A 22,958-nucleotide genomic window follows, 5' to 3' on the forward strand; every position below is an offset into this window, starting at 1 on the left:
AAGGAGCCCCTTTTCCTGGGGATGGATGAACACCTGCCTGCCCATGGGAAGTGGTGAAGGAACTCATTTTTCTGCTTTGCTACTCCATGCAACATTTGCGTTACTTATGAAACTGCCTTTACATTAACCCATGAGTTTTCTCAGTTTTACTCTTGCAATTGTCTTACCCATCCTGCCTGGGATTGAGCAGATACCTGTGCAGTGCTTACTTGTCAGCTGGGGTTAAACCACAACTACTGTAAATGCAGGCAAACCCAATGGGAAGAAATTACGATGTCTGATTCAATTCAAAAGGCAGAATTATTTCTTTATTATAACTATGCTAAAATACATTCATATACTATATACTACTTTCTCTGACTCTATGTAACTCTAACACAACTCATGACCCTCTCGCTCGAGTCCTGCCCCAGGTGGGTTGGATTGGCCATCAGGCTCAAACAATCCTCACCAGAATCCAATCAAGCAATCACTCCCGGTAAACAATTCTCCAAACACATTCCACATAGGAAAATCAAGGAGCAGAAATAGAAATTGTTTTCTCTTTCATTTCTCTCTCTGCACCTCTATGAAAATCCTGAGAGGGAGAGAAATGCGCTTGCCACACACAACAACATTCTTAGAAAACCACTGTGCATTTAGCTGTGTGCCACAGTGATTCTCGTGGATGTGCAAACACAGTCCAAGTTTGTAGAGGCATCATGTAAAAGTACAATCTGCTTATATTTCTGAAGGAACATGGAATAAAGGCATAATAAATAATTTTGACACTTAGCCAAGTACTATAACCTAAAATTAAGAGGCTTATAATCACACAGCACAATATTAATTTGGTCAAATTGGTAATAAAAAAATCAAGGTTGTACATTTTAAAGTCATGTCACTTATTTTTCAGTAAAGCCTGAAATGAATAAAGAAAAAATGTAATGTTTGACCAGGTTGGGTCCTCTTTCAGCAGTACTAGAATCTTGAAAGAAGAGATGCAGTTATTAAAATACAGAAAGGGATTCTAAAAAAAAGTCTATGACTCCCAAGTAATGCAGATAACCAAATCTTTCTGCATTAAATTTTTTCTTGGTTTTTTTTTTTTTTTTTTTTTCCCTTTACACAAGAAACAGACAACTTGTAAAAATCTTTTCTATGATTCTGTTTCAGTGTTTGGAATAAGCACATTTTTAAGTGGGAGCAACCATCACTCAAATATCTTCTCTGTAATCATTCCTTGTCTGTCAAAACAAAGTTGTCTTGTGTACAACTCAGAGCTACATCCCTGTCTGTGAGGCTCTTTATGAGCTTCTGAAGAGAAAAAGTTCATTTTATTCTCTAGACACTCTGACTGAGACTCTGTTTACTGAATGAAATAAACTATCTGTGCATAATCACCAGCCCCTTCTGTAGTAGATACACAAACAAAATATTTGTAAGACTACAGTTAAGATTTCAGAGAAGAAAAATCCAAGAAGGTTAAAAGGAGAAAAAATGAAGCTTACCCCAAACTCATCCCTCCACTGATGCGATGCTTGGTACTTCTCTGCTTCTTTAGCAAGGCGCTGAAGAACAAAGAGGAGAGAACATAAATTTTAGTCTTTACTGATTCTTCACGTAGAAAAGCCTTTCTTTATCTTCCTATGCATATTTTCTCTATATAAATTTTATATCTATGCTTTTTGCACTTACTTGAAAATTATGTGCATTTGAGTCAAGCTGAACCATCCCATCTAAAAATTGTTATTTTCTGTATTATTTTATATTTAAGTACCATAATGCATTATAAAATTTAACCCTCACTCTAATATAATTTAGAAGTTCTAGTTAAGTTCAAAATCCATCAACATCCTGCTGAAAATACTCTATTTATGCACACTACCTTGTCTTATGTGCATTAATTTAATCTACTAACTAATAACAAGTACATATTAAATTATTAAAACACCATGTTATGGACATTTATTTCTCTGTTATATCATTTAGCTTCAAGTATAGAAACTCTTGACAGCCCTGTGATTATTAGGGATGCACAAAAAGTCAGTAATTTGGGAATAGCTGGAGTCTGATCTCGTCGATTGAATTAGCAGCTGGAGATTAACAGGCCTGTTCCTAGAGGGCATTTCTCCCATATTTAATACTTTGAATAAAATCTAGTTTTTTTCACCTAGCCCCACAAGAAGCAGGAATTTGCTCTTTCACATCAATCTCTTGTACAGATAAACCCATTAGATTGGATGTAAAGGAACTGGTGTTTATGTCACATTTCCAGTTGAGTCACCTTGTCGGTTCTTGCTAACAGTAAAAAGGAATATGACCAGAAAGTCCAGGAAACCTGGAGTTCCAGACATGGTTCTGTCAAAACCTCACCTCAGCCCTTTGCAACTGCCTGTGCTACCTCATCCCAACCCCTCTCCCTAACAGCCACCAGGATGATTGATATATTTAAAAAATCAGAACTTAGGATATTTTCCTTATTTTTAGGTTCAAAATAATTATTTAAAATAAGAAAAAACATCAACAAACCTGTGTCCCCTATGTCCACAAATGTCACCACTCAATTATTTTATTGTCAATTCAAATGATTCTTAGCTAACAAAAAGCTACCAGAACTTTACAGGCACTGCTCACTGGAGGTACATCCACAGTAACAAAGTACCATATTAACCAAAGAAAAACTGATTTAATTTCATACTTTATACATTACATTGGAAAAAAAAGCACAATTCAACTTTCTCTTGACTGCACTGGACAAACATCTACAGCATTTAATTTTTTTTGGTAATACACTAGGACAACTTTGTCTATCTAATTTATTCACTTAATCTAGCCCATTCTGCATCTAAATTTTTATAGCCTCTAATAAATTCAAGACATATTTCAACAGATTGTAGCAAAGCAAGATGTAACACTTACTACATGTGTAAATAGCTGCAGTTAACACTGCCCTCAGATTTCCTTCACACTCTGCTCAATTGCCTTAAGATACTCTGAGAACCACAAAAGACAGCAGAACCCAAATGCACAAAATGATAGATGGATTATGGAGAGAAAAATATACTCATCGTTAACACTACAAATAATTTTCCATGGAAAGAACTGAAGTTCTTCAGTTCAAATGTTAGATTTCTTAGCTAATCTGCACTATAAAGTGAAAATGCTTAAAGCAAATTAAAAAAAAAAAAAAAGTTGCTTTGGGTTGCTTTTTCTTTTCTCAAAGGAAGGGGAAAAAAAGATTATCCCTCACAAAATTGTATTCTTTAGGAATTTTTCAGTCAAGTTTCAATTAGAACCCATCCTAACTGCCCAAGCAACCTTCTAAAATAACATCATAGGCAATATCTATAATGCTTTGCACCTTAAAATAGCTTCCAAATTAGTGGGTGGCATTCAGGACATGCATATAGAGCTTTGTTAAAGGTAATCAAGCTCATTCGAAACTCCAAGGAAACTGTTTAAGAAACAGTGATAACCAATGAGAAAACAGTTGTTAAGTGACTCCCAGAACCCTAAACCAAACACCCTAACTGAGGTACACATGACAACAAGACAGGACCATGCATACAGGTTCCAGCAACTGGTTGAGATACCATTTTAATTTCTTCATCACTGCTTACCTGAAGAATCTCTGCATTTGCTCTATTGTCCAAAAATCAGTATATTTTTTGTTGCTGTTCCAGTTATTGGACCAATTTTTGAAAAATTTAATGTGAAGTATATCCAATACTTTAGGGAATGTATGTTTAGAATGTACTTCATATTTCCCTGTGTCAACACTCCTTGGCCGAAAATAGCTGGGCAGTCAAACAAACTCAAGTTACTTGTGCTTTTTAATGTGACACAAGGAGACTAATTTTTCATCTCTCAAAGAAATCATGCCTGCTTCATTTTGAGGCATGCAAATGTCAGGTCTGGCCTTCCCTGTTTTGAGGGAAGAGTCTCTGGAGAATGTTGACAGAGAAGCTGCACAACAGCCGGCTGGCACCTGGTGCTTCCCATTTTCCCTCTCATTACAATGAGGGTTTAATAAGGCAACAGCTTCTTTAACACCATGACCCACTGCAGCTCCCTACAGATTTCTCCAGCAAATACTAAACTCCTGACATATACATTTTTATGTGTAACAAAATGAAATGGTTTAAAACAATGTTCTTGTATATTAGCTTTTAATAATTTCTTCCTCCATGCTCTCTGTATTGCTTGCTGTGTAGATGAAAGCTGTAAGATGTTTTCATGCCTTGAACAAAGCTCTATTTAACAGCATCTTTTTGGTTAGGAAACGCAGAACAAAACTAAAAATTGAAAAAATAAACAAAACTAACGCAACAGAAGTGTTCTGGCTTACTTCGTTATATTTAAAGAACCCTACTTCGTGCAGTCTGCTGGAGAACACAGATTTACTCTGAATTAGTAAATAAATTAAGAAACCACAACCAGGGAGAGAGGGCTACAAAGGCTAACAGAATGTTGTAGCATCTATTCATGTCCTTTGGAGGATGCCTGACAGCTGTGTGATGGTGCTTTTCAAGTAAGGGATCAGAGGAGCTGATGCCAGATTTAGCCAGTGTGATTGACACAGTAGCTGATGTCAAATTTAAGGCGCTTGGAAACACTTTGATTAAGCATGAAATTTTTTCAATAACTTTTCCTAGATTAAACAATTATTTCTATGTCTTTTTTTTTTATTTTAAACTTTTAAAAAATATTATTAATGAGAACAGATTTCTCCTTTTTTTTTCCTTAGTAGGGTGCAGTGTGCATTATTTTAATGAATTTCCAGAATACTTAGCTTATCAATAAAAAAAATCATTATCTCTTAGAAATCAGTCACTGCTCACAAATACGTATTTTTAATCAAACTTTGAAAGGAGTCAAGAGGCACCCTCCACTAGATTTCCTTATGTCTTTCAAAGAAAAAGGTTATCTTCAACAGAAAACAGCTATTGAAAAGCTAGATAAGGTGCAAGTGTTAATTCACTCCACCAGCCTATGAATGTTTCTTTAGCTTTTAAAGGGATTATAAAAGATTATATACACACACAAACACACACACAAATAATAGAAAAATAAAACAACTAAAAAAGGTCCAAAGCCCAGTTGCATGTCAATCTCAAAACCCTCTATTTTCGAAGGTCTTGTCCCCAGTTTCCAAGTTCATGTTACCATCTCTGAAAGGCAGGCTTTGATGCAGCCTTGACAGCAGGAATCTTTATCTGATCTGTAAAGATCAACTCCCTGGAAGGCCTATTCATCTTCCAGCCTTCATTTCTTTTACGTATATGTCATATTTTTATCTCCTTCTTGCCAGTACAGGTTTCTGTCAGCAAATGGCCCAATTAAATTTATATTCAGTACAATCAAGTAATGTTTTTTTGTGCCTGCCACTCTCCTTTTAGTGTTTTATTTGAAAAGAATATTCAACTATTTCTTGATATATTAAGATATTATACAATGTGTAATCTTAAGAGTTAATAGATATCAATAGCCTCACAAACTTTCTAAAACACAAAATCCAAGGATGTTTTAGGTTATTTTAAGAAAATAACTACCATGGGAAAATATGTCAATATCAAGTTTATAAAGAAAAACATAGAATACACAATGACCTTCAAGGCCTGATTATAAAATATTATCCAAATACTTAAATCTGTTCTTGCATGAACAGCACAAAAGCCACATGAAATATGTGTAAAAGTGGTTTAATACATAGTTTTCATATATGTGTCTAAAATACAAATAGTTTTCTTCCATAGTTGATTATGAACTGGATATGAATTACAAGATGAAGAGGAGATTTTGTAAGACATATATATATTGGTGTCAGAAGTGTCAATGCAAGACTGATACTCTTATTTCACTACAGTTTTAATACAGACTGACAAAGCCTAAAAACTACATTCTCAGCTCAGTAAGCTGTTACGTTCTGTATTAAAACAAATTAGAACTATTCTCTTCTACCTTGATTCTGTTTTCTTTACATGCATAGCATATGCTATATTTTCACAGGAATTCTTGGTAATGACTTATCCAAATACCCATGAGTTACCCTATTCAATAATTGTACCCAATTGTATAAGACCACTCAGGTTGCCACACAGAGAGTGTGAGCTCAACAAAGAACTGTCAGCTGGAAGGTCAGTAACCCAAAAGTGAGCACAGATGTGCTAAAGACAGCAAAACCATAACTCTCATAAAAACACAACTAGATTAATTTTCTTTTGTCTTATTTCCTAACTTCCAGTGGGGCACAGGAGGAGTTAGTAGGGGTTGACAACCCTTTTACATGTTATTTATAATGATATTTCTTATATGATCTTTCTAACAAGCCGGCACTGATAATAATTATCCCCACAAAAGCTTATCTAGATTTGATGAAGCTGATGCTCGTCAGTTTGGATAGGACACTTCCAACCATAAAACAGTGTCTTAGACTGAACCAAAGAAACACATGCCAAATTTTGCTGATTTAAATTTTAACCACAATTTTTAATGTTTCGTGTTTCAAGTAAATTTCTTTGCTTTTAAAAATATTGCGATCACTAACAATGAAGCACAAAAGTTTCCATGATAATTCATATTTCCCTATGTCAAATAACGATTTTTTCCTAAATTTTGCTGTATTCTATTATATAAAGGCCATAATCTTCAGTCAGAACTTTAAACATATTTTAAGACTTTTTCTTTTTTTTTTAATAGTGACCAAATATAGGTTTCTATGGTTTTTGTTTTTGCTCATCTTCAGCTTGGTTGTATTTTAGGTATTAACAGTGCAAAGTCACAGCTTCTCTTTACTCTGACATCTGCTGTGCCACATGATGGTAATGTGATCTGTGCTCTGTTAATTAGGATATCTGAAGCATATAAGGTCACAGAAAGACTGTGTTTTTAATTGGTCTCCTATATTCTAGACAGAATTTGTGTACTGTACTCCTCAGCTACTCTCTGGGGACAGCTTCACTTTTGTCATCTAAGGCAGCATATTCATATGGAAATATTCATATTCATATGGAAAAACAATATACCAGGGATCTGCTGACATTGTAATACAAAAAGCAGTCTTCATATAAAATCACTGGCCTAAATGTATATATAATTTAAGACAATTGGGAATTAGCCCTTCCCTAAAACATGAACTAGAAATAGCTCTTCTCTTGTATTTGTTCCTCGCAAATTAAAAAAAAGAGAAGGGCAGAGTAGTAGTAGTAGTAGAAGGGAAAAGTGGCAGTACTTCAAGGCCTAAAAGAGAACTGAGTCTTTTAAATATACTAAATATACTATATAAGGATTTTCAGTTAAGTTTTAGAAAGAATCTAAAATGCTTCAGAAGTATGCAAATGTACAGACATTGTCACTTTTTGTTTCCATCCTGAAAACAAATCCCAGAACAGCTGGAGCTATATATACTACTGAAAGTCATCTCTGGGGAATAAATAACTAAATAAGATATAAATAAATAAGCTAAACCCCATACATTTAAACTTCTGGAAAAGTGGTACAGCTTGATATGCAGGTGAGTGCAGAGCCTGCAGAAGTTGCAGAGATGAAAGATGACATCAAGTACTACTGGTGTCACCTCAACTTTGTACCTAATGTCCATAATCCTCACTAGAACTAGCAAGACCATTGGTACCAGATGAAAAGAAACCTTACATGAGCAGTCAAAGGGAAAAATTAACCACAAGTCCAAAAGCATTGCTGGAGGAGTACCTGAGTACCAGAGAAGAGATCAAACACAGCCACAATGAAGAATGTAGGGAGCATTAAATTGTCTTCTCTGACTGGAGCACTGAGTCCCATCCAGGAGGCATGAAATATTATTTGTGTCAAATACTTGATACACTTAATATGGGGCAGTAGAAGAATACAAATGAATTATATTCAACTACTATTAAACAGCAAAAAGAAGTGTAGTAGATTCACATCAGGAGGTAGAGAAGCAGAATTTCCACATTTACGGGGAGAGGGAAGGAGGAAGTTCAGTTCACAAGCCAGAGTATATTTCTAGGATATGTGCAATCAGGAGATTTGAGAAGCTGGGCAATGTTATGACAGCTTGATACTGCCAAAAATGTTTCAGTAGACAAGACAGTATGATAGAAACAACTGTAGATAAAGGCATGAAGAAAAACTATTAGAAGAGTAAGATAGTCTGTCAAATGCATCTTGACATCTAGCAGTGAAATTTCACTAGAGTGGTGTATAAAAATAGCATAAGACCCCTTTCTTTTAAGACATCATTCATCCCTCTCATTTGCAGAGACTTAAACCCCTTAGAGCTTATTACATTTTCACTCTAATAATTCATATGGCTTAAATGTAAGTCACATTAGTGTTATATTTTTGAACAGGCTCAAAGTGAAGGACACACGCTGAAACCATTAGACTGAAATTGCCAACTGCTCCAGCAAATCTCAAATTGCATAACACCACCAGCTCCAGCTCACTGCCTGCCTTGGGAAATTCTTTTAAGCTTCACAGCTGAGCTAGTAACTTCACAGGCATTATTAGAAAATGGCATGTATATTGAGTAGGCATGACTTCTTACCCTGGTTTTTTCACATACTTCCTAGGAGCTCAAGGGGAAATCCTAACTATATAATTTTTTTTTTTTTTTTTAGAAATATCAAAATTAACTCACTTCAAAAAAAAGTTTTCTAAAATGTTGAAAAGGTAATTTACCTCTGACTTAAAAAAAAATTAACTTGACACAGTTCAGATTGCTTTACCACTCCTTTAATACCTCCTGAGTAATTATGCACTTAATCATAAATAAAAAAAAAAAGACACAAAATATAACCTACCAATTTTATACATTTAGCAGATTCACTGAAATCTGACTAATATCTGAATAGGAACAGAGATAAATGAAATATGTACAACTCTCTTAGTTTAAAGGGAAAAGAAGGAAAGAAAACCAAATCGAGTAAATACCTCTTTGCAAGGTACAAGGAGAAGAAAACATTGATACAGGCTGGCATCACTTACGCAAGAAAAACACTAAAGAAGTCATTTACCTTTAATTAAATAGGGGATGCAAGAGCAGCTGCATTTTGTCTCATCACATAATCAAACAGAGCAACAGATTTCACAGAATGCTAAAGTTTCATGCCAGTTTAGTAACAATATATCAAATAATATCATTTAACTGACAATATAACTCAATAACAATATTAAATATATACCGAATATTGAAAACACTACAATATTTTCGTTTAAAATTATAGTTTCTGCTGAAATTAGAAAAGTGGAGTTCAGCTCGGTAGGAAACACTAAATATAGAGAAGTGTAGTGAGTTCTAGATTTACTCCCACTTTGTGGGCTACAAAAGAGATTTAGATGTAATGCTGTTGTAATCCCAAAAGAAGATCATAAAGCTGGAGATTTAAAATGTCTGCTGAACTGATAAGCAAATATCTCTTTTGGCCATGTCACCATAATTAAGCTCCCAGAGTTTGATGGGTATTTATAGAAAGAAGAGAAAACTCCAGATTTTCCAGAAATAACAGGAGCGAACAGAACTCATTTATCATCCATTCCTCTGCAGAACACGACAGAAATGTTTTATATCATTACAATACATCCATAACCTACACTATAATGATAAATTCCCAAGTAGTTAATGATTTATAACAAAATCAAGACAGCACTGAAGTCTGCAGCAGCATTTCCAGAAAGCCTATGAACAATGCAACAGTATTAATAATTAAACTAATAGTGGAACCAAAATGTGAATTTTAGAGAAAAAAAATCAGCATGTACACCTCAGCTCTCCAATGTATAAAACAGAAAAATGAATTTGAATTATTACAAGTCTGTTCAAAAATGAATCCACTTTTTAAATACATATACATTTGCCTAAAACTACAGCTGAATACCAAATGTAGCTTTAACAAGGCAAGATAGAGTCTCAACAGCTTTGCATGTCAGGGAAAAAAAAATAGAGCAGGTGGTGGGCTATAGTTGCTGAATAATCAACTTGATCTTATCAGCAGTCAGGGGGTGAGAGCCAAGGAAACGTTCCTGTTGGCAACAGCAGAAACAAAGGTACATTAATACTGCATGCTATTTTCAGGCAACATTCCCCTAATGGAAGTAGTTCTAGTCAAAAGAAAGAGAAAGTATTTAACTGTGAATCCTGGAGAAAAGTGAGTACAAAGGGAAATGACCTTCCCCCGGCAAAGTTAAGAGTGATTTTCATTTTCCCTAGTCGCTGTGTGAGCCGTGCTGGCAATGCTGGGAACACACGCCTGGTTATGCCTGCCTTGGACCTGGGGCAACAGGACACCCAGAGCCTCTGCATTTCCTGTGGATCACATGGAGTGTAATACCATGCTGCTTCTAATCTTTCTCAAATAGATTTTAAAAGAAGTGTTACACTCCCAACATTCTCTACTGGACAGGCTCAAGTTTTAATGTTCAAGTGTAGCCATGTCGAGTTTTAAGAGTAATTCATGTTCTTTGTTAAACTTTATCCATAAAGGACAAAATGGGATTTACTTGTTCTTACCCTCCAACAGAACATTCTTCCAGATTGTAATGTAAAAACACATTATAATTAAAAGTAGACAAAAATGTAAGGAGAAACTGCTGAAAATGGTACCTTTTACATTTACATGCATTGTCATGATTTCTCTTCAGCATCTTTTGTCGTGCATGTGTCATATACTGACATATTTATGACCTCTTTGTTCCAGGCAGAACAGTCTCTTTCAGAGCATTCTTGTGATTATACACAAAATACAACCTGTTTAAGGTATACCTTAAACATTAATCATATTTCTGCACTGTAAGACCTTTAAAACATAATTATATGGGAGAAAATACTATTTTTCACTGTAACACCTCCAGCTGTAATACTAATGCATATTGTCAGAAGTATTTAATAACTTTTACCATCCATTGTGAAGTAAATAATGGTAATTGTATTTAACACATAAAGGAAAGTAAAGCAGAATGGTGACATAATGTGACCAAAGTCACACAAAACATTAGTGTAACATTAGGTGCTTATTAATACCATAGTCCATAAGATTTATCCTCTGGGTGAATCCATTGTATTTTATTTTCAGTTATTTTCCTCTTTTTTCTATGATTATGTGCATGACCTATAGCTATGCTTAAGAAATGCATTTCATTGGTTGTCTTAATGACTAATGAACAGATCTGAACTGACATTCAAACAATAATTTTCTCCCAATTTTTACAAAAAAAAAAAAAAAAAAACCCTAAACAAACAATTAATACTGTCTTTAGTATTACCCTCACAGGTGACACACTTGAAAACTACTGCAAGAGGTTTGTGTTTATGTATGATGACTTCCACCAAAAGGTGTTTAATTAAGATGTCTCACACTTTTCTTTGTATGAAAAACTAATTGCCACCTTCTAGCTCAAAGAACACAATCAAGAAGCATTATCCCATCTCAAAACTGTCTAAGCATCTTCCTCATGTCATTTTCACATCTGGTGTTATTTTATTTTATTTTTCAGTTTTTTCCATATAGGTAATATACTGAACCATGCCAACTAACTTAGCACCCTCCCAAAAGTGTGTTTTCTTTTATTCCAATTACAGCTACTTACTGAAAATCATCACCAGTATCAAACTGTGAATGCCAGAAAGAAATAAGAAGCAGCTAACCCTTATTATAAAAAAAAAAAAAAAAAAAAAAAAAAAGATAAACTAAACATGCATCAGGAATGTCACAGTACAAGTAAAGGGAAATCTGGCACTACTTTGCCAGACTGGATATTGATGCACCTAACTCAGTATGATGCAGTTGACTGCAGTTGATCTGAGTTGCGCTTAAAAGCTCTGCCCAGGAAGAATTTCTTCTACATTCTTGTTAAACTGGCATGTTAGAGATGAGAGATGATTTACAGAAATCAGTTTGAATCTTAAAATAAGACACCTGAGCTGATACTTAAGGGACTGGCAGACTGCTAAAAGTTTAGAGTTTTTTTTAAACACTGCAGGATGTTCTTATAGGATTTCATGGAATTGCTTTTGGGCTATATTCTCAAGAAATATTGGAAAACAGACAAATTTTATAAGTGGAAAGGCTGATTTTTCTGGGCACTTCCCTGTCACATGAAACATTAAGATTTGGGAAGTCAGATGCTTTGTGCCCTCATTTAGGTCATTGGCAGCACTGAAATGCTGAATCTCTATTTGAGCTGAAATGTGACTCAATGCCAAGGAAAAAAAGCATCTTGCACTTCTATATGAAAACAACTATAGATTTCAAAATATCTTTCAAATCTATAGATTTTGATGGGTATACTGCATTAGTAAAGATTAAAAATGCAGCTCCATGTTGCATCAGACAATGACTTTGACTCACTATTGATCAGTATGGTAAATGACATAAACGACAGTAAAACACATTCACTTGCATTTACAACAGAAGTTTCAAGCATATAAACACAGAACTTAAAGCCTTATTAAATTAAATTACAGCATGACAGTATCATTTTGAGCCACAGTGTAGAATCCAGACAGATTATGCTTTTTTTACAGTAGCATAATGGAATTTGGTGTTTAGAGGTTTAGTTGTTGAACTGTTCAACTGGCTAAATAGTTTATTTGTCTACACCATTTTTAATTCTTATGCTTTCAGCAAAACATAAAGGAGACAAAAAAAGTCAATAAAAACTTAAAAGTAAAATAGGCAAATTAAAAAAAAAAACCAACCTTTTCTAATGTAAAGAAATTGGAAGACGGCTTAAATTGATCCTAGTGAATCCCTACCTTCAAAAGATCATGATATTCTAAGCGTAATATCTCTTTACACCCTGAGTCATTAATCATCTTCTTTTGTTATTTTCTTGCACAGGTAATTTTGTGCATAGTTTTTAGCCTACTATTACCAGTTAAGTTTATATATATTTGTGTATAGGGTGATGGAGCATTCCAAGGTGAATTGACTGCCATCATTATAGCCATCTATGGTTGTTAAAATGGTAAAACTGTTCATTCTAGTTATAGAAAACTTTTTGATCCCTTACTTACAGAGGAAAAAAAAACAACAAGAAAACAAAACCAATAACCTTCACCTGGATTTTAAATGCCTTTACCCTTTGAGCAATACAAAGGATGAGACGTTTTATGAGAAAGCTGAGAAAATAGGGTTATAGTGTTGAATAAAAATCTCTTTTTGAAGCCCTCCTTGCCTCTTCAATGATTTGTACCAGTGTTTCCCAGACATAGTTGTGCCTATTATTTTTTTTTTTTGTGAAGTATAAGCAAAGGTAGTTAGAAAGATTTTTTTAAGCAGAAGATAAAAGAAAGACTTTCGTCCAACATTGGGCAATACCTTACAATATTTGCAGAAGGCTTCCTAACAGTTCCAGTCAATCCAGAATAGTGAATATTACCAAACAAGGATTTTACTTCACCACATGTAAATAAATAAAAAGCCTTGTTAAAACCAAATGTTTTTCAAGCTTGATATAAAGTTTCACAATAATCACGCTTATTTCAGTGCAAGGACTTCTGGCTAATCACCTCATACATATTTCATATGTTACCAGAAAGGAATTTGTATTGGATTGATATTTATGTGCTTGATTTTACATACAAATAACTATTTATGCTTTCCTTGAGCAGTAGCATTTGTAGAGGGCTAAGAGCTGAACCTTCAATATACACTTGAATTGTAAATACATGTTTTAGTATCACCCTCCCTCTCTTACTATAAACCTAGTCTAAAGTGTCAGAAAGAAAACATGTTCCACTTTGGAATGGAAGGTTACATATCCTAAAAATACTTGAAATGTTTGTTTTTCAAATATACAGTTTCTAGGTATAGCACATTTGGCAATGTCAGAAAAATACTATTCTTCCTTATTTTAGAACAATAAAGTTGTCAGATTTGTTTTAAGATTTTGTACCAAAATCTTCTCAGTCGGTAGCAGCTTATTAAAGAGATCTAGGAGTGTTTGGGTTTTGCTGCTGTTGTTTGTCAGTTGTTTTCTTTGTTTGGGTCTTCAAGTTATGGAAATAGCACTGCTCAGATGAGACTGTGAATCCTAAGCCAAGAGTGTTACTGCTGCAATTCCTAGCTTATCTCTGAGTGGGATGAAAGGCAAATCTGAGAAGCTGCAGCACAAGACAGTCATGACTTGCCATAGAGATCCAGGTAGCATTCAAAAATCAGTGGGATTTACTAGAACTATGTGGCATCCACAGACAGCTTAATTCCGGTCCAAACGTACTCCTTCCCAAAAATCTAGCCTAAGCAGAATCTCCATGGTTTTAATTAGAGATGTAAACATTTCTTTCTACCTTATAATAGATAGGTGAGCCCAGATCCAATATTCACTGAAACATCATTTAAGAGCCTGACCTAAGGAGGTCTGTGGCAGAAGAGACTCAAGAAATTTATCCCCTACAGAACTATTCCTCTATATAATTGTGATCAAAATTAATCGTTCTGCATTATCCCCTTGCAGCACAGTCTTCTCTTTTGCCTGAGACAAAGAAGCCCAATTTTCGTCCAAGAAAAAAGGATCAGATTTTTAAATAGTATTATTTTACTGATGTTTTATGCAAAATACTGAATTAGTCTTTTATGGGTAAATGCCCAGCATCTAGCAACTGACAGTGAAAGACAAGGTACATGGAGGTCTCAGTGCCATCTCATTTACACTGTTATTATTCAGTTTTACTCCCTTGTCAACTATAATTTCATATTCTGCACTTAGAACTCTATCATCCCTCAACATACAAGGATTTAATGTCTGTCACAAAGACCCAATAAACCATATGTGTTCATGTGTATACAATACCATTTCTATCTCAGGCAATATATGTATGCTAATATATCTGGGTTTGAGAGCTCAACAGCTCTCTGAAGTACCCAGATTCAGTACTTAAACATCTTTATGAAATCCAGTATTGCCTTACAAAAAAGTAAGTACTTTCATGCATATTAGAAATGTTCCTTATTAGTGTATGTTAACAAAAGCATTCTGTGCTATAAAGAAACCTATTATTTGTTTCTACAGCACGTGTGCTCAGCCTCATTATCAGTCAGGGGACCCATTTCTGTGCAGGCACCACAGCAATCACTGCAGAATTGGCATGTAACTACACAAAGCAAACTTTTTATGCAGCCAGCCTTTGGATACCAGAACAGAATAGGAATCCCTAAAGAACAAGTGTTCAAACACAATATTAGAGCCCATCTTGAAGTGTAGCTTAGCTAATAGCAGCGACTGAGCTGAATTGATTTTCTTCAGCTATTTAAATCTCATTATATATGCTCTATTTAATTCCTTCTCCACCTAAATTGATACAAAATATAAAACAACCTCTAAATAATTTAGTGTGAAAAAACCTACAAGCTAATTAAAAGCTAAAATTTGAAACCCAAACAGACTCTAAACCTCTATTTTTTTTAATGCATCATCTTTTTTTGTCTTGGAGTTGCCTTTTAGTTTCTTTGTTTTGGAGAGACAATGAGTGCCTGTAAGGCTTTTTTTCCTACAGTGAAAAGTGCTTACAAAGAGGGCCCTAGGCTTCTGTTGCTTTGATTTTATGCCACCAATAAAATAAAGGTTTGTGATTTTTGCATTTCTGCTGAATTTGCAAATAAATTAATAAAACCTAAATTATGTATTCTTTAACCATATAATGTGACTTTCCCAAACTGCAAATTAAAATAAATTTCATTATGATTATTAATCATTCTATTTTAATTATAAAGTGAATGCTTAAATGCCACATCACAATACAACAGTAAGGTCAGACTTTGCTCAGATGTCAAAGGGACGACTGGAGGGAGCAGCAGAAAAGGGTACATTAATGCAGCAGTGACTCCATGAGCAGATCACAGACTTGTGTACCTCAGATATGTAGAAGGCAAAGAATAAAAATTAAAAATCAACTCCTGTAATTCATGAATTGCACTATTTTATACTTCCTTCTTGTGCCAAATAGGTTTTATAATGGATTTTCAAAAATTCAGAGCTGAAGCTCTTTTTGGTCTTACCTGAACCATTTTCAGGTAAAGCTGTTCCTGAGAACATAATAAATGTAAGTAATACCTAATTAGTATTTTCAATTAATTTCTATTATCTAGTTTCAAATTTAAAATAGTTACCACAGAAGGATTTCTGATCTTGTGTTAGTCTGAATGAAACCATATAATCCTCAATTTGTTTTCTTCGCACTTTTGCCTGTATTTTTTAATGTAGTATTTGATCCTTCAAAAGACCAATTTAAAAATGCACACTAAGATACATATTTTCACATTTTTGCACAGTGCCATGTATAGGATTCAGCAAATAGTATATAGTTCCTAAACATTTCAGTTCTATTTCTACTCTCCAATTTCTCAAATCTATTAATGAAAAGTAATCTATCAATCTATTACTTATCTAATAATGAAAATCCCTTTCTGAACTATAAGCCACATTTTTAAATGAGTCACAGTTCCTGATAAAATAAATCTGATTATTTTAAAGAAATAAAGGAATGCTTCATTTACATTATTCCCAATATCACTATTCTTACTTAGCGTCCTAATTAAGTGCATCCTGAAAACAAATGGTTTCTTCTTGAAACCATTCTCATTTATTACTCAAACTATTCTCTGACTCTTTCTCTCATGCGTACACACAAAAATTGTCACCTGCAATTGTCTAACCTACAAAGCCAAATCGTGCAGAACCTGGCATCATCCTCGTTTTATGCTGTCAATTTAAGCCTTAGATCTCAAATGGGAGAGGAGCCACCTAACATGTTTTTATTTGGAGAAGAGTTGCTTTGCAGCTTAATTAAAGCACTGTTTGACAGTTCAGAAGATGGGAGTTTGCTTCTTCTGCAAGGTTTGACAACATCCTCAGCTAAAATGTGGTAATATTGTAAAATATGACATTAAACCTTAGCCTCCAGCTTTGAAAAAATCAGCTTTAATAATTTTATCTTTCATTTACTTCCACTAATTTGCTTAACAGAAATACAACTGCCTGCTTAGCAAGTATACAAATCTAGAATATTTTAATTGAACTTTTAATATACTTTAAAAGAGCACCCACAGTGACTTTTGTAACTATTAGCAAACACCAAGAGAATTATTTTCATATAGTAATACTATATATGCTATATATATACTTTGGGTGTATTTTACTCACTTGCACAATTAAATATCAACTGTAATCCAAGGGGCTCAGAAGTTTTCTCAATAATTCTTTGTGGGATTTTTTGTTTGTGGTTTTGCTTTTTGGTTGGTGTTTGTTGTTTGTTGATTTTGCTGTTATAGTTTTAATTTAAAACAAGTCATTTTCTTGAACGAGAAACAAAAATGCCATTTCTGCTGCCATTTATTGAAAATGGCAGCAAATATTGTTAAAAAAATACTTCCTTACATCCATAGTAAAGCTATTGGCCCAATTAGGCATTATAGCAAGGAAAAGGAAAAAGTGGCAAGTGTGGATCTGACAGCAAGAGTCACCTACCTCTGAAAGTTGTTCTGTGTGCTGGCCAGATTAAGCAATAGAATGCATTTCACATGGATGCTTCCACACCCTTCAGTGCAATACAGCCAAATCAGAGCTCTCTTCCCTCTGGCATATGTTACAGAAATAAATATGAACTTCCATTCACCCCAGTTTATATGAAATGAGCAGAGACATTCTTTACCAGTTTCCACAGGAAGAACATGATGTGTCTAAACTTTTAGTCCTTTCAGGTGTGGCTGAGAATAGCTTAAGGATATGCTCTGGCAGCAAAAATGGCATTTGCTTCCAATTGACTTCAAAGGATGATCTGAAGTAACTGTCCTACAGAATATACAATTAATTATACTCCTTTTTTTTCTCCTTCAGCTACCTGCCACACTGGAACACTGGAAGGAAAAAATAAAGAAAAAAGAAAAAAGGAAATAAATTTTCTCCTGTTACATCTGCTCTCAAAACAGTTTTGATATTTTACCCATATAGGTTTTCCAAATCCTGCCATTTTCCACACTAAGTTTGTGCTCACTTTCAGCTTGACAGCTATTGAGGGATGACTCTTTAATCTCCAGCAACACAAGGCACACAGTTCTCTTTTCCAGAAACAACACATTGAAAAAATTCTGCAGCCAAATCCCCTGAGTTACCCACCAGCCCTATAACTCAGACACCCATGGGGCCAGACATGTGGTTCTTGTCAAGTCTCAGTAGTCATCTCAGGGTGATAGCAAATATAAAAAAACACCTGACAAACTCCAGTGAAGTGTAAAAGGTGGAAATATCACCAAGACTGCATTTTATCACCCCTCTAATGCTGCCTGGCAGAGGACAGACATAGTGAATAAGGCTTTGACTCTGCTCATTCCAGTCCTTTCCACAAGAAAATGATTGGCATCAAGTTGTCAGCTCCCTATACACTGCAATTCCAGCCAGGCCAAGGTTATCAGCACAAGAAGAGTCCACACCTGCTTTATGCTCCACCCCTGCACAGCTTGATGAGCAGCAGGAATTTGCCTTGCTTTAAATTTCAGGCAGAACACAGGCACACGTGGCTGTCGCTAGAAATGCACATTTAAATGCTACTGGGTTTTCTGAAACAAAGTTCTTTTTTCTTAACATGCATGGATGGAGAAAGAGGCCAGATTTAATGTGAGATTAAATTATAATAAATTCCCCATTAATGTTTTTGTTAATGAAATATTTTGTTTATCAGTAAAACAACTAAGGATGAAAATCATAATGAATCTCCCTCCTCTTCCGTATGCAATCTCTTGATAGAAAAGCATCCAATGAAAATTAAAATGAGAGATGGAAGCTGCTCAACACTGCTGAAGGCATGCTCTGTTATTTCTTTTTATTCAGCAAAAGCTGTCAAAAATCCACATCCTCTGATGTACTTGCATTTAGCATAGGGATTTGTCAATTATTTATCACAGAGAGTTCTGTCAGACTGGGATTAAGATGTCCTAAAACTCCCAAGAGGGTAATTCATCATAATACAATATAGTGTGTGCATAATGGACATCCACAAAAGGCTCAGCTGACATGATGGAAGTGAATGATAGGTGAATTGAGGTCTTGGGCTTGACGAGAGGACATCGGACAATGTACAGCCAGGCTGTCGGTCAGGCCATTGGAAAGCAGAAAGTACATAAATATGAAATAGCAAACAAACAGATTGGCTTTTGTTTCCTTGTTCCTAACAGCTCAAAGAAACTATGCTGGTGCTAATGAACACATCCATGCTGTGAGCCAGTACACCCTACAGTGGCTGCTAGAGCTCTAACCCAAAGAAACACATCCTGAAAAAGTTCCAGGTATGGACTAATAAGGCCAAGTGCTGGGTTTTCTTTTAATTGTTAAAAAGGTGTTTATTTCTGTGTTTTTCTACTCCCAACATACTTATGAGAATTATGCTTCAGTAAGAAAGATCATCTTAAATCAAAGCAAATTTACATTACATATGCTTTAGTACTTATTTTACTACCACAAACCTATAAATCTAGAAATACAATTGACCCTGAAATGTTTCTCAAAAAAAAAAAAAAAAAAAAAAAAGAATATCAAAGAGCTATAAGCAAATAGCACCGGTCAAAGAAACAGAAGTGAAATGAAAATCTTGTCTCATTTCAACCAAGGTGACAAAATCCCTGGTGTTCCAGTGAGAGATGTCACTTCACATAGGAAGACAATTAATATGATTCCACTCATAACTGTAATACACTACTGGTGCACTACTACTACTGTTATACCCTACATTCAGTGCACTCCTCCCCTGCAGGTGCTTTTGCCCAATATCAAAGATCCTCTCTATCTAGCTTGCTCTTTCCCACTAACAAAATCAGGAATAAAGAACCCATTGCAAACACTAAGTACAAGCATTCACAGGATCCATCTGTTACTTTCTCCGTGTCATCTCACTTCATTCACTTATGTATTTCAGTGATTTAGTCTTTGGAATTAATAACACAGTTCATAGAATGATAGAATGGTTTGGATTTGAAGGGAATTTAATGATTATCCAGTCCCAACCCTGCTGCCGTGGACACCTTCCATCAGCCCAGCTTGCTCAGGCCCCCATCCAACCTGGGCCTGAACACTTCCAAAGACTGAGCATCCACAGCTTCTCTGGGCCTGGCCCATGGCCCCACCACCCTCTCAGTAAAGAATATCCAGTCCATACCTACCCTCTTTCAGTTTGAAGCCATTCCCTTCTGTCCAATCTTACACATGTAAGAAGTCCCTCTCCAGCTCTCTCTTCAGACACTGGGAGGTGCCCTGAAGTCTCCTTGGAGCCTTCTGTTTTCCAGAACGTACAGATCCAACTGTCCCTGATTTTTCACATGGGAGAGATGGCCCAGCCCTCTGACTATCTTTATGGCCTCTTCTGGACTCACTCTAGCAGGTCTTTTGTTGGGGGCCCCAGAGCTGGATAAAGTGTTCCAGGTGGGGTCATTTATAGATAGAGAAAATGCACATAAAAAATCAACTTGTGTCATTAAGTATAGTATAGTAATAGCATAGTATAGTCTACTCTAGTCTATTCTTAAATTTTATTCTCAAAATATCTTATTTTTCTTGCTCTTGTGTAAGTTAGTGAATCAACCAGCCAGGTAGGTGTGACTGTGTTATTCCTGTCTTCAAAGTTACTGCAAATTAAAATAATTCAATATCAATCAAAGGTGGTGAAACAGCTTCCAGCAGTATCTTCTGCAGCAAATTTACCTTCAAATTTTCCTATACATCAGTCTCATACCAGAGCCCACCACCTCAATCTGCTTTGTCCCTGAAGATACAGTCTGCACAGCTTCAAATCCTTCCTACCTCAGGCTGTAGAAGAGCCAACCTGCTCCTTTTCACAGACAAACACATTGTTTTCAGCTTTTCAATCACTCACAATTCTCAGTTTCAGACATAAGAACTCTAATCTATCCTGAGTAATCAGCAATCATTATGCTTTATGCCCAGTGTTCAGAAAATCAGTTATATAAAATTATACCTTGATATATTTTTCTCAATGGGCTTAATTTAGGATTCTAAGTTTCCTGCTTTGACTGCACACTTGAAAGATCCTAGATCTCAGAGATCATAAAAAATTCAATAAAGCTTTGCCTTTCTGAGAAAAGTAATTTTTTATTGGTCTTTTCACTTTTCTTATTGAATTCTTATTGTTCATAAGTGCAACATTTACCTTTCTAGGACTCTCTTTTTAATGTGCATTGATGTTAACAAGGGAGGCAAGAGAAATATGAAGAAACCTGGATTAGAGTAGTGGAAGTTGGTTATGGGGCTTCACCCCAACCAGGGAGATGGGTAATGCAAGACTGTAGATATTTGTCATTTATGACAGCCTGATGTAATGACCTGATCATATGTAATGGTTATGGAAGACTCCAGCATGGACTCTGACAAAATGCTCATGGATAGCTTAAATCCTTTTATATTCCATATGCAGATCCCTGGTTTGATTCTGGAGAGGGACCAATGTCAGATGACAAAGATGTTTGCTATAAAGTTAGAATGAATAAGAACATGAACTCTAGTGGGGAGATTTCAGTTTGGTTTGGTTTGGATTTTTTAAGATTATAGCTCAAAGGGAAAATTACAATATTTTCATCTTCTTTTGTGAATTGTCCTTGTTCTAAGAGATCTGGGTTCTCCTGACAGTTTAACTTTGATTCTGTATTTTCTGCTTTGTGAGTCTTAGTGGTAATATTGATCTGAGACTTCAGAAATTACTTTCCCTAACAATGTTTGATATTAATCATTAAGCTGAGACCATTTGTCACTTTCTTTCACTAAAGTGAGTCATCCTCTGAACATATCCTTTGTTGTTCCTAAGGTCTAATATAACTATTGATTTATTGCCAACATGTCGTATCTTCTCTGTTAATGGAATCTATAGACTTTATCCTTCCTCATTCTTCTCTTCAACTGCCATCTAAAAAAATTAGTCTATCCTGTGCCTAATTCTGCAAAGCTAATGTCTATTGTGATAATCATGACATTTATTTACTTTCTTACTCCTGTCTTTTTTGAAATCTCTCCCACCACATACTGGATAATGGTTCCTTTTCAGGTTTTAGAAGAATTCCTTCTAAAGGTGCTATTTTGTTTGTTTTAATGTAACAATATTTTTGGTAAGCAGAGAGACACATCACACTCAGCCGACTTCGGGAATCACAAAATAGGAGTGCTCATGAATAGCAGGGTCCCTTCAGAGTTAGATCAGGTGTCTTAGATGAATATCCAGTTGTTTTTTGCTTTATCTCCAGAATGGTGATTTGAAAATATGTCTGACAACCTATTCCTGTTGACCATTCTTCATCTTAAAATTATTTTTCCCAATTTCTAACCATAGTTTCTCCTACTGGAAATTTTATTCAATGCTACTTTTTTCCTTTTCCTGAGAAAATTTTTGAATAATGAAAATGAAAGAATTTGCATTTCAATAAACACCATGAATTTTTTCAAAATTCAAATTAAGCAAGAAGCCTCAAGAAAAGCAAGCTGGCCAATTTGTGTGTATGTATCTTCTAGAACAGCATTTTAGGAGATCACTTTCTTCTTACCCTCATTCTCGAACTATCCTGTTTTATTGAATTAAGATTTTTTTTGATTCTGAACCTTTTAAGGATACAGTTTAAATACACTATAAAAAACTAATACTGTAGAAGGAAGAAATGGATTTTCTGTAGAATTTGCATTTGTAATTTATTTGAGGTAATTTTATCAATTAATTTCAAACCCAGGATAAATAGACACATGTACTTTGCATACCCGAGTATGGCTCCAACTATACACCAGAGGGAAACAGGCACTGTGGCAATTTATAAGATACACAGCTTTAAACAAACTTGTTTCTTTCAAGGCAAGGATTTTTTAAAGGGAATGAAGAAATCTTCCTGGCAAATTATTCTGAGTACATACCTTTTCTGATTAATAGAACTGTTCCATTATACAATATTATTATACAATACAGTTTGATGATATATCAGTATATATCAATATAT

General features: G+C 35.0%; 1 protein-coding gene across 2 annotated transcripts in view; it reads right to left on the bottom strand.

Annotated features, from left to right (window-relative positions):
* Positions 1-22,958, bottom strand: part of CACNA2D1 (calcium voltage-gated channel auxiliary subunit alpha2delta 1) — a 347,921-nt gene that overhangs the window by 180,971 nt on the left and 143,992 nt on the right. For both annotated transcript variants that reach the window (XM_021543146.2, XM_021543144.2), the window contains exon 4: positions 1,491-1,550. In XM_021543146.2, the coding sequence (XP_021398821.1) occupies positions 1,491-1,550 (60 nt within the window). The remainder of the gene's footprint in view (positions 1-1,490; positions 1,551-22,958) is intronic.

The sequence above is a fragment of the Lonchura striata genome, chromosome 5, assembly GCF_046129695.1.
Source record: "Lonchura striata isolate bLonStr1 chromosome 5, bLonStr1.mat, whole genome shotgun sequence".
Classification (NCBI taxonomy): Eukaryota; Metazoa; Chordata; class Aves; order Passeriformes; family Estrildidae; genus Lonchura; species Lonchura striata.